This window comes from Poecilia formosa, unplaced genomic scaffold (assembly GCF_000485575.1).
Source record: "Poecilia formosa unplaced genomic scaffold, Poecilia_formosa-5.1.2 Scaffold119, whole genome shotgun sequence".
NCBI classification, from domain to species: domain Eukaryota; kingdom Metazoa; phylum Chordata; class Actinopteri; order Cyprinodontiformes; family Poeciliidae; genus Poecilia; species Poecilia formosa.
In genome coordinates, this window is record NW_006800058.1 from 1,166,788 (window position 1) to 1,179,139 (window position 12,352).

At 36.5% G+C, this 12,352-nt stretch overlaps 1 protein-coding gene across 1 annotated transcript; it reads left to right on the forward strand.

Annotated features, from left to right (window-relative positions):
- The first annotated feature begins 4,105 nt into the window (after nt 1-4,105).
- On the forward strand, nt 4,106-12,145 carry LOC103143992 (adhesion G-protein coupled receptor G2-like). Its single transcript, XM_016675680.1, has 9 exons — nt 4,106-4,279; nt 4,410-4,526; nt 4,604-4,646; nt 5,418-5,512; nt 5,752-5,867; nt 8,278-8,546; nt 9,665-9,770; nt 10,272-10,600; nt 11,688-12,145. The coding sequence occupies exons 1-9, from the start codon at nt 4,220-4,222 to the stop codon at nt 11,798-11,800; spliced, it is 1,248 nt and encodes a 415-aa protein (XP_016531166.1). The 5' UTR covers nt 4,106-4,219; the 3' UTR covers nt 11,801-12,145.
- Nucleotides 12,146-12,352: the final 207 nt, after the last annotated feature.

Below are 12,352 nucleotides of genomic sequence, written 5' to 3' on the forward strand. Positions count from 1 at the left end.
ACAGTAATGATTTCCTGGTTAATGTCAAGTTGTCATAACAAAGACATTTTGAATAATGTCAACTTTGTATTTATGACAACAGTCATAAATATTCATGAAGGCTTATTCATGTTCATGACATGTGATATGTCATGTTTATGACAGTGTCATGACAGTCTTATTCACCCCCCCTTCAAATAAAGTGTTACCCTGCATTGTGTCAAATAAAACATTAAGTCATATTGCCAGTTTCTAGCATTTTGCTCTGCAATGTTTGATTTATCATACTCAAATGTTTAATTTATTCAATAAGATTTTCTTTTCTCTTCATTGCAGTAATCAAATCTTAGAATTGTTAACCAGTGTGTATGTTTTCACTGGTATTTACTATTTATCTTTGACCTTCTTAATGTGACCCTAATCTTTTCAGATCAGGACTTTTACGAGGCCACTTTGAAATGTTGGCTTTACTTCTAGTCCGAAAAGTTATACAATAAAAGAACAACTTTCAAATGACATGTAACAGTTGTATGAAATGAAAATCCCTAATATCACGCATGCATGTAGCAACAGTGGAGAAGAAAAAAAAAAAACCTTTAACAGGAAGAAACCTCCTGGAGGTTTGACCATGTGCCACGACAGACTGGAGGTTCATATGAAGAAACTTTACAAACACAAGCACACTCACAGTTTTTTTGGCCAGGCTATATATTTGGAGAGAGAGATCTATATAGTAAGAATTTTAAATAAATTTGTTAAGTAAAGGAAAATGTTCCTTTACTTTACCTTTCTTGTGTATGTTTTTATTCCATACACACAGAGCATAAACCATGATCCCAGTTCTGATTTTGCTGCTGCTCCACCAGTCGAGGGCTGATGAAGGTACAAGTGCCAGATTATTATTTCTTTTCATTACTTGTTTAGAAAAAAAGGATCTGAGAACTCAGTTTCTCCAGAAGTGCAACAACAGTAACAGAGTAAAAAAAAGTATTTTTTTTTTGTGCTGTCTATATACAATAAATGAGTTTGTTTTGCCTTCTGTCCTCAGTGTGTATCAACATTTCTGAGTACAATTTAAACATCACTGTGCCTTCTGGAAGCCTGACTGAGAAGTGGAATCGTGAAGGTGCTTCATGTGAGAACAATGAAGACTGTTTCTTTTGGTGCATACCCACCAATGACACGTGGTTCAATGGATCATATGGCTGCGTAAACTGTTCAGTGGCAAATGAAAGTAACATCACTGTGTATACCATACATGGAAGTAAGTAGGAGAATCTTTCTTGGGAAATGTGTTACTTGTTTTTCAGTTTAACCCGACGTAAAGAGCTTGTTCATAATGTGTGCACAGCTCCTGTGCAAAAGACTCTGTTTGCACCTGCATGCTAATTTGCATCAGTCTTGGTAAATAATTGATTTATATTGAAACTTTTACCCTTCTCTGCAATTTCACCAGCCCAAACTGTGTAGAATGCATATAATTTTTTATAGTGTTTTCTGTTTGATCTGTCTTTCCTGTCAGACACCGTCTGCTACCTCGCCCACTGCAGGGAAGACTCCATCCTGCCACTTATTCACAGATTGAAAGAAATCAACGACGCCCAGAAGAAAATGAAGGCACTCCTGTACATAAAGGATTCATGTCCGAATCTCTTCAGAACCAGTTATGAAATTAAGAAGGTGTATGTAATGTAAGTGCCAGTCTTTTGTTTACTTTTCTTTTCTATTTTTTATTTATTTATTTTCTTGGTAAGCAGAGTAGCCACTAAAGCATCGCCGTTAAAACACTGACTTCCTTGTAGTCTCCTAAATTGACTGTGTGTGTACTGAACAGAACACACCATTCCCTACTGTGAAACATGGTAGTGGCAGCATCATTTCATGGGGATTTAAATCAAGCTTTATTCCAGCAGTAAAATAGCCCAGACCAAATGTAAAATCTGTGCTAACACTTGAAAAATGTCCATAAAAATTTCTGACTTTGAGCTCTAATAGAAAACAGACTGGACATCTGTTTGTATGCGCTGCGCCATGTTATTCTGTCACATAAATCCCCAAAACCTACACCTGACAGAGGGGTGCATGCAAGGCACTGTATTTGTGACTTTTCAATCATTGCTTGTTTCTATAAAGCAGACATGTTTTGTTTTGTCCCTTCTATAGACTGGAGAAGCAAATAATTCATAAAATTATGAATACGACTGACCTTGAGGGTGGCAGCTCCAAGACCTACAACCTGAAGTACTTGTCTGTGAAAGTTTTCAAAATCAATGACACAGTCCTCAACGTTTCAGAGGACATGATCCCATTGGAAGCTCCTCAGGTACAACATTTGTAAATATGTTGAGGTATGAAAGGTGTAGTCATGGTGTAATCTGCAGAGGAAGTACATTATCATATTTCTCCATACCACCGAACACTTTGAGAAATACTGCATGCATACGGTACCTCTCCAAGTACTAACAAGCCTATTTTCTGTTTGTTTGGGGGTTTTTTGTAGCAAATTTACTCATGCTTCAATTTAATAAAAGTCATGATGAAAGTCACCCTGGGTGAATGAAATGCTGGAGAGTTTTGCATTAGTGATTCTGACGGATTTTCCCTGAGGCCTTTCAAACAATCGACTGTCAGGTGTGAAAACAGCCTTAGTATACAGAAGGTTCTCTGGTCACCTGCTGGAGTTTTACAGCACAACAGATAACAAAGTAAACACAGAAAACTTATGTTATGGCCTGAAGTGTCTATGATTTGCATGTTTTCCATTGCTCTGGTACTTATCTCTGACGTCATGGTTGCTATGTTGTTGTACAATGGCACCATAGTCCTAAATTTATATCCTCAATTCTATTAACCTGCAGAAGACCACTTATGATTCAGTAAGTTAAATCCCGAGTGTTGAAGCAGGCAAATATAAAGATCCTTTGATGGGTCTGGAACCCTGGAAACATGGATGACTCCCTTGGTTCTGTTTGCCTCACACTTGTTGGCCTTTTTTCCGCTCAGTTGATGTTCACCTTCCCACAATGCCACAGAAAGCTTCAGTGAGATGATGATAACTCTTTTTACATGACAGTTAAGATATACATTTTTGATTCTTTTGATAGTCTCTGTGCTTAAAGACTTCAGACCTTCTGAGATACATACAGTGATTTGAGAAGTGGGAGAAGCTCTGAGCTTTCACTTCACTCTAACATTCACAATTTTGATCAAAAGTAGTTCTTCTTAAACTAGTCTATCACCTGTGATACTTTCACCTTTATATCATCCTAAAACTCTTCAGAAAAAATACAGTATAGGTAGTTAGCCTATCAACCTAATCACTGGCAGTATTAAGAGTAGACACACATTCAGGACTTTTTAGGTTTTCAGTAAAGAAACATTTTGTCGTGTTAGGTGATTAAACAGCCGGGACTAGGAAACAGAAAATAGTCATGTCTTTTCCCAAAAATGCCAAAGCAGATTACCAAGATAAAATCAAGGAAAGGGAGTGAAAATTATTTTTATTTAGAAAAAAGACCCCCAGAGAGTGTGAGCAAATACAGTAAAACCTACAAACCGGATTGCATATGAATAATAAAAATAATACCTTGGAATGAGAATGTGCAGGATGTGGCTGCTGTAGTTTAGAAATTGTTGTTTCTATCTGGCGTTGCTACATTCATGTTTTCAAGTAGAGTCAGACATGTCTGACAGACAATTTCTATTTATTGCTTCCCTAGAGACAGAAATATAAGTACATCCAACACTTCTGCACAACAATGAGGCATTCCTGGGGTGCCGGGAACACCTCAGATTTGTGGGTTATGTAGAGGAATGTGAGAAATGAAAGTTTATCTGCAGGTGGTGAAGTCAGAAGAGAAAGAGGAAGATAGTGAGAGGTTGAGAAACACTGACAATCAGATGTTTTTACATCTGTTTTACAGAGGTTGAACTAAGGATATGTTTATTTTGTTTGGTGTTTTTTATGCTATGGGGTGATTATGAAATATTATGGTGTAATGGAACAGGAAGTTGTACTTTTGCTACATCCCTTTTGCTTCTGTCTGCCATAAAAATACATTTTAATAAGTTTTTTTTTTTTTTTTTTAAGTCGGCTTCTTTTAGTTTATAAAAAAAATAAATATGTGTATCTATTTTAAAGTGACTTGACATTATTTTGTGTTTTTATTATTACCAGTTATGGCCCAACAACGGCTCATTTGTCCCTGAGGTTTGGATCCCAGTGAACGCACTGAAAAACATGCCACCAGAGGAGCGAGTTATCGGCCTGGTCAGCTACATGGACCACAGCCACTTCCAGGTTTGACCCGTCCCGTCTGATTTTTATTGAACACTTTCTTCGAACAGTTTTCTGCAACAAATAAACGCTGTGCGCAGAGTGTCACAGTGCTGAGCTTCTCCTCCTTCTTCCTGTTTTGTCTCCCTACTAGTTTGACAAGGAGGAGATCTGCTCCATGGTTCTCAGGATAGAGGAGTCAGGCGAGTCTCACCTCCAGAATCTCAAGCCACCAATCAAAATGATTTTCAGGGTTGTGAAACCAGAAACAGTAAGACGCTTGGCTCACATTCACCGAGTCAAGAAAATGTGAGAGAAGGTGACTCTGCATTGTTTGTGTTTTCACAGAATGATTCCCAGTTACTGTGTCGCTACTTTGATGATGTCAAAGGTAGGAGTGTAAACGATTTGACCAAATTTGGCAAGCAAGTATCCAGATACATTCTAAAAACCACAACAGCTACTGGTTGATTAGTAAAAGAATAATCTTTAGCAATAACCACTTATAGACGGTGGTAATCCTGAGTATCTAAAAAACTTAAGCTGAACTTTGGCTAAAATAGACAGAAAACAATCAATTTAGATCTGAGCTTTTTTATTAGACTGCAAAAATATTGAATCTTACCAAGTATTTCTAGTTTAGTTTCTAGTCAAAATGTCTTCGTGTACATTAAATAAGACAGAACTAACTTACAAGTAACTTTTCAGCAAGAAATAGAAGCCAGTTTTACATTAATAAATCCTTAAAAGTGGTGAAAAACTAGGGAGACAAAAACTACCATTGGCAGATTATTTCACTTATAAAATGGGAAAAATTTATTTTTATATGTAAAATAATCTATCTATGGAACTAGAAGTTTTTCATCACTCTTAAAGAATTAATAGTAGAATTAACATTTCATTCAACTTGTTTAGATCTTTGTCAGAGCTTCAAGGTGGGACTGTAACGGTTACTTTGTGTAAAGGTCAGAGGCTTTAATCCATTAATTTCAATTAATTCATGTAGTAGATTTTAACGTATTGAAGCAATTTTTTAGACTAAATATACTAGAGAATGTCTTAATTTTTAAACACAAAGTTTGATAAGTAAATTAAAATGTCTTGATTAGAAAAGTGCCGTATTTTCTATACCAGTAACTAAAACACTGAATGTTGTTTCAAGATTTTGCCTGGAAACAAGACGGATGTGAAACTGAGATCGACCAAGATCAGGTTACCTGCAAGTGCAGCCATGCAACACCCTTTGCTGTCCTTCTGGTAACAAGGAGCTCTTCATTTGACAAAGTTCCCTTTGCTCATAATCAGTGGTTATTTCACAATAATTTTAATAAAACTATAATAAATTAGAATAAAAGAGTATCTTGATTTCATTAATGAGATGAGAGAAATTATGGTGATTTGCACTTCTAATTTGTTTCCAAATGTTTCTGAAAGTAAACAAGTAAGATTCAGAATCCCTGTTGGTATTTTTACCATTTTATTTTACTGTTTTATAGATACGTATGCCAATAGATGAAGCCCACTGGAAATTACTGTCATACATCAGTTACATAGGCTGTGGAATTTCTCTTTTCTTCAGCGCTTCGTCTCTCGCTGTATATGTGTTCAACAGGTAAGCATCCACCTTTAAAAAAAAATCTCAGCATCTTATAAATACTGAACATGTTTTTAACATGTTATGCATAGTTCAATAAAACAAATTAAGTTTTTCTTACTACAATACATGTGGTGATAAATTAAAAGTCAAAAGCAACCCATTGCGTCTAATTAGACTGAATAGTCTGGCTGGAGAAATATTCATCCAAAAGTGATGATGACGTCCAACTACAGGGTAAAACAGTCAGTAATTAAAAAAGGAACCCATCTAAAACTAAAAAATAAAATTAAAAAAACAAATTTTTAAAGTACCAGACTATAGTGTTGGAGTTCCAATCATCTTCTTCTAAACGTACATGAAGAAACGCTTAAAGTTTAATGTTACACGTTAGACCAAAGTCATGTGTTTGGTGGCAGGATGGAGCCATAGAACCAGGGCAGTGTACAGCTAGGAAACCAAATATGAACTTTTCTGTACAACTATGAAGAATGAAATGTTCTGAAGCACCAGTGAAAACCTGGTTACAAATGATATATTCAACATGATAAAGAAATAAAAATACCAAGAAAAAAAAAGAGAAACTTAACAATCTGTACTATAATCTGCAAGTGAAGGGCGTTCAGAGCAGCAAGACGCCCAGATGAATTTACACCATGACAGGTCACCCTGAGGGCAGATTGAAAGATGTTTCAAGAAGTCCCCAAATGTCACCACGGCAACTACAGCGGGTTGCTCTTGATGGGAAAGTAAGCGACTGTGCAATCAGAAAGATACAGTGGATGGAGTTGTGCAAAGAGATTAGCTCAACTAATGAAGGAAACACTTTCAATAATGAGGTTATGAGCTCATTTCCTCCTGCTAGAAACACATTCTAAAGTGCTGCTAAGTCACTTTATTTTCTGGAGAAAAAGAAAGTAGCTCTAATTAGACCTTGATTTGTGAACATTTGGAAATAGAATGCTCACATTCTATTTCCAAAATGTTGACCAGAAAACAAATGTTTTCTGGTTTTCTGGTCAGTCTCATCATATTCTCACCCTTTATTTTGTTTCTCCATCTCCTCTGTTTTTGTTTCCCAGCTCAGAATTACATTTAGGAGAAATCCACTTCAGTCTATTGAATGAAGGACCGTATTTTCTTTGTTTTGTTTCTTTTCACTTGCATTGTAACTTCATAGTGAACAGGGACATTTTTTTTCTGTGGAAATCATGAACCCAGAAGTGAAACCTCGGCTTTTGTTCACTGCTTGTGCACCAGTTTCATTTCAAAGCATCTGTCCACGTCCTGTTTAATCCATCTTTGCAACACCTAAACACCAGTGAAAGTCACTCTGCTTTCAACATCTGGTATCAAACAAAAGGTGATCTGGCTTTCACAGAAACTCATTCCAAATTATAGAAAACAGCTTAGCAGAAAACTGTGGCGCCCAAAGAGACATTTAAATTACTGAAACTCATCTTTTTTACTTTGTATTTATGTGGTTTTCAGTCAGACAGTCCAATGGATTGTTGTTGTTTTTTTTTTTTCTTTCACATTAATTGTGACAAAGTAGTCAATGGCAAAGACTTAGTTAAACCAGTGAAGGTGTTTTTACCATGAATATTTCCTCAACGTCTGGCCTTGTTAATCAGACCAGTGTTTTTTCAAAGAAACTGTAATCTGCTACAAGTTACAGGAACTTATTGACGACAGAGATAGAAGATAGAAATAGCCTTTTTGTCCCACAGACGGGAAATTCAGGAAATTATCTGCCTTCTCATCTGTCTAATTGGCTTATCATCAAATCTATCAAACTGCTTTGCTCCACAAGCTAGCATAGCGAAATGGAAAAGTTTCTGACAAGAAAAAACCCAAAAGGAGCCGTCTGTAAGAACTGTGGAGATTAAACTAAATTTGACATATATATGACTGATAATAATATTTATAACATTTTCTTATAACCAAAGGAGATATTCCTTTTCTGGTAGAAAGTGTTATTGTCAGGTATGATATAATAATATGAACATCGGATTGATGAATTCATAATATATTATCTACAAAACTCATTGCCAACTAAAATCAGAAGGTTTGAGGCAGCACCTATGCTGAACAAATGTAATAATTATTGAACAGTGAATAAAAAGTGAGAAAAAAATCTAAAGGTTTATGTTTCTGTACATTATATTAGCATTGTTTATGGATTTGCAAAGTGGTTCCATAGTCAGAAGCTAAGGGTTTTTGGGGCCATGGCTCGGAAAAATTTGGAAACTCTGGAGTAGATCGCGTTACAGATGGGATTTGGGTTTGTACGAGTTTGACAAATGTCAACTATACTCCAAGGACACTTTAGTAAATTCTGTGTTTTATTAAAAAGCTGAAAAGTCTGTTGTTTATAACCTGTCCAATCACCGCATACTCTTACCAGATCTTGTTTTTCATCCTTCAGGAGCAACACAATGGACACTTCCATGTCCATCCACGTGTCTCTGAGCGGCGCCTTGTTTCTCCTTAACTCTACCTTCCTGCTGACTGAGTGGGGGGCCACAGTGGAGCCGGACTGGGTCTGTGAGTTTATAGCTGCGCTCATGCATTACTCACTGCTCTGCTGTTTCACCTGGATGGCCATCGAGGCCCTGCACCTCTACCTGCTGCTGATAAAGGTGTTCAACACCTACTACAAATGCTACCTGCTCAAACTGTCTCTTGTCGGATGGGGTGAGTGTTATGACACGCTAATGGGTCTCATCGGTGTGTTATGGTTCAATGCAGGGCAGGAAAAAGCAAATGACAAAAGCTTCAGGTTTTCAGAAAGGCAAATCAAAATGTGGTTTACTTGAAGAATATCTTCTTTTTGGGGACATTGAAAAAAAATCAGAGACAACACAATTTTTTTTCTCCCAATGTGCGTTTGCTTGAACATGAGCACCAGAACAATAAAAATAAAGCTGAAAAAAATCATTAAAGTTAATAAAAATATCAGCATCTCTCTGTCTTTCCTGGTTTTTAATGCTCAGAGTGACTCTGTTGCAGCTGGGAGGCAGAGAAGCAGGAGCAATCATCACAAATATTTTACTGTTGTAGACAGAAAAAACATGTAGCAGAACGTAATTGTAGATGCAATTATTCACTATATGAAACGACAATATCACACAAACATGATAAATGATCCAGTGACCAGCCTGATCCTTCCGATTTACTTTGAACAGCGATGACCGAGTCTGTTCATCTAAAATATTTAGTTTAATGTGAAAAAGTTCGGTAAGCTTTGAGGGTTTTCTGGTTTTCAGAAGCTCCTCCTAATTAGTACATCAATCAAACAACAAGTCTTAATCCAAAAACAGTTTATAGGATGAGTCCTACTATTTGTATCATACTCCCCTTTGTTATATTTAATTCATTGTACTTTATTGGTACAATGAATTAAGCCACACTGTCGTCTTTGTGTGGCTCAATTTTCCACAGCCAAATAAGGAGAAATGCATTGAAAAATGTGATAAAACCAGGAGAAGGTCTGTCCGCGAGGCGATTTGAGATATTTATAGATTCTGACAATGTGGATTTTAAGTTTTCTAATACATAAAAAAAAAAGACATGGCCATTTGAATGTTGGTGTTCATCAATTTCTGTTGTCAACAAACACTAAATTAACCAGACATTTTTGATCTGAATGTGGCGTGTACAATATTACCCATATTCAGGCCGCAAAAGGCCTGGGGAGAAGTTTGGGATTCATTTTAGAACATGCAGTGATATGATTCAAGGTTTAATACTGAGTTCATGTGAACACTGAGTTTGTGTTAGTACAACTGAATGCCCAATGTTCTGTTTTCCAGGGATTCCTGCAATAATTGTGTCAATATCTTTGTGTGTGAAGAACGTTAAACAGTTTTACGGAGTTACAGAGTTGACCATGTCAGACACCAATCAAACCAATAGCATGTAAGTAAAATATAACTTTACTTTTATTATACATTTTATTTATGCTTTTTCTTTATTTTTTGCTATTTATGTTTAGTTGTGATTATTTGTGACTATGCAACATTCTGACAACACTTTAACTGGCTGTAGGTGAATAAGGATCCTAATTTAATATATAAAGCAGTACTAAATGTCATATAATGGCTGATTTATTTTTTTTTTCCATTAATATACCTGGCACGGTAAAAACTCCATAAGATGTACATTTTTAACAGATTGATGTCAGCCTGTCTGATGATAATGTCAACATTATCCCAGTGGTTTCCTTAATCTTTCTTACAACAACAAAGTAGTTTCTGGGAAGTCAATGTGTTTTTAAAAAATCCCAATGGCAACGTATCACTTCCACAATCTATGAAGTGATACAATGTGAGTGCAAAATGTTCCATCTTCTTCCTTTTTCCTGTTACATTCAAAGACCCGCTGCTCTTAACTGCCTATTATTACCCGTCTGTCTCACAGCTGCTGGATCACAGATGACACCTACTTCTACTCACTCAATCTCGTGTATTTCACCCTGATATTCATCTTTAACTCTGGCATTCTGATGGCAGTGGCCTCAAGCATCTGCAAGATGAAGAAAATGTTAAAGACTAACTCAAAACTTCAAGCCAGTGCTAGCAGAAAGTCAAAGGAAGTTCCACAGAGGTTTAGCACATCCTGCCAGAGCGGCCTGACTCTGCTGGGCCTCACCTGCCTGATGGGGACCACCTGGGGTCTGGCCTTCCTGGGTTCTGGTTATGTCAACTACACAGTGCTCTATCTTTTCTGCATCCTCAACTCCCTACAAGGTAACAGTTGCATCTATCGGAGTGTTGTGCTTGTTAGCAGGGGTGGCTCTTGACGTAGGCCTTTTAGGCGGTCGCCTAGGTCACCAACTGTAACAGTGGGGGATGGTAGAGGATAAATAAAAACAAAAGCAAACCAAACAATAAAAAAGTGATGTAAAACATCAACTGCTTAGTGTCTTACAAAAAGTTAATAAAATGTAAACATCAGCGACGCCTCTGTGCTCCTGTTTGAGTCAATAGGTCTCCTTCAGCTTTCAAAGAGAATCTGCTAAAACTAAATGTCCCTACCGATGTAGTTGACAAGTAAAGAGACATTTAAATGAATTTACTTTTAGCTTTACTATTCAGAGTATGCTAAGTATATTTTACAGATTCTACCTGACAGTCTACTCATCAGTATTAGCAGGCCGGTTCTGTTGTGCCTACTAGCTGAAGTTAATGTTAATGGTGGGACTCCATTAATTTCTTTAAGCAAGTTAACTGATTAATTTATTTGCAATGAATTACATTTAAGCAACATTTTCAAGTTTTCTGCTAAATTACTGAACAAATAGACACATGAGCTCAACTTCTAATATATTTATTGTTTTTAATCTATTTAGGTTATTTAACCTTCAGACTGGTTCAAAGTTCTATTCTACCATTTAGATTTGAAGTGTTTCAGGAACTCTTGATCAGAACTTCTTTATAGATTTTAACTGTGGAGGCCGACATTAGCATTAAGGACATCTGTGCTGCTGCTACATGTTTAGCATTGAGATGCTATTTCAGGCTAGAATAGCTTCGCTGACAGGCTAACTCCTTTTAGCACAACTTGAACACAACAATCATCTTTTCCAGCGTCCAATCAGATCGCTTAATGAAACAAAATGAATCCGCAGTGGGAAGCGGTTAAGTAAATTGTTTAGGAAACTGTCACATCATTCTGACAAGCTTTCTCACTGTTCAAAAATAAATGCTGGAATAGGATCATAGTTGTCGGGGGGGGAATCATAATCTTGTGTAGGGAAGAGAATTGGCTAAGATTTTCTTGTTTGAGAACAGTTCATATTCAGACTTACCAATTTTTGCTTTCCTCTTTGTGAAGGTTTCTTTATTTTTGTGTGGATCTGTCTCTCGGCCAAGAAGCAGCGGAGGAAAGAAATGGAGCAGAAAGTGTCTTCGATCACTGCGGTGTCTTCAGACACAAAAATGGATTAGATCTCTTCTTCTAGGTCTGGATGGATCCCAGTAGATCCTCTGACAGAAATGAATCTGCATGGATGGGGAAAAAAAACTGCAAAAAAAAAAAAAACTGCAAAAATGTCTTAAAATTAATTATTTTTTATCACAACTGGATAATTTTTTTACACAGCCTTACAGTTAGGAGCACTTCTATAAGTTTCTATAAAATAAATGTTAGCAATTTAATACTTAATGTTTTCTTGAGGTATACAGAGGCCCATTTCTTTCAGTCACTGCTCATAAGTGGAGAAACACAGGAAACGCTTAAAACAAGAACTTGGGCACCAAAAGTTGCCCATGTCTACAGTAGGAGAAATAATTTAAAAATTTAAAACAACTCAGAGCATGACAAACATGGCTGGAAGTGAACGACACCACACACACAGAGAGCAGGAAGGTAAGAAAAGTAAAAAAAGAAAATTAAAATCTATTATTAATGAAGTTCTTCCTATTTTTCAGTGTGAGTTCAGCAACAAAAGGCACAATTATTTAACGTGTAGTACTGATAAGTTAATAAGTATTTCTATT

Coding starts and splice junctions, on each gene's coding strand:
- LOC103143992 (XM_016675680.1), top strand. CDS start 4,220: ATGCCACCAGAGGAGCGAGTTATCGGCCTGGTCAGCTACATGGACCAC. Junction 5,513..5,751: donor CACCCTTTGCTGTCCTTCTG/GTAACAAGGAGC, acceptor ACTGTTTTATAG/ATACGTATGCCAATAGATGA. Junction 5,868..8,277: donor GCTGTATATGTGTTCAACAG/GTAAGCATCCAC, acceptor TTCATCCTTCAG/GAGCAACACAATGGACACTT.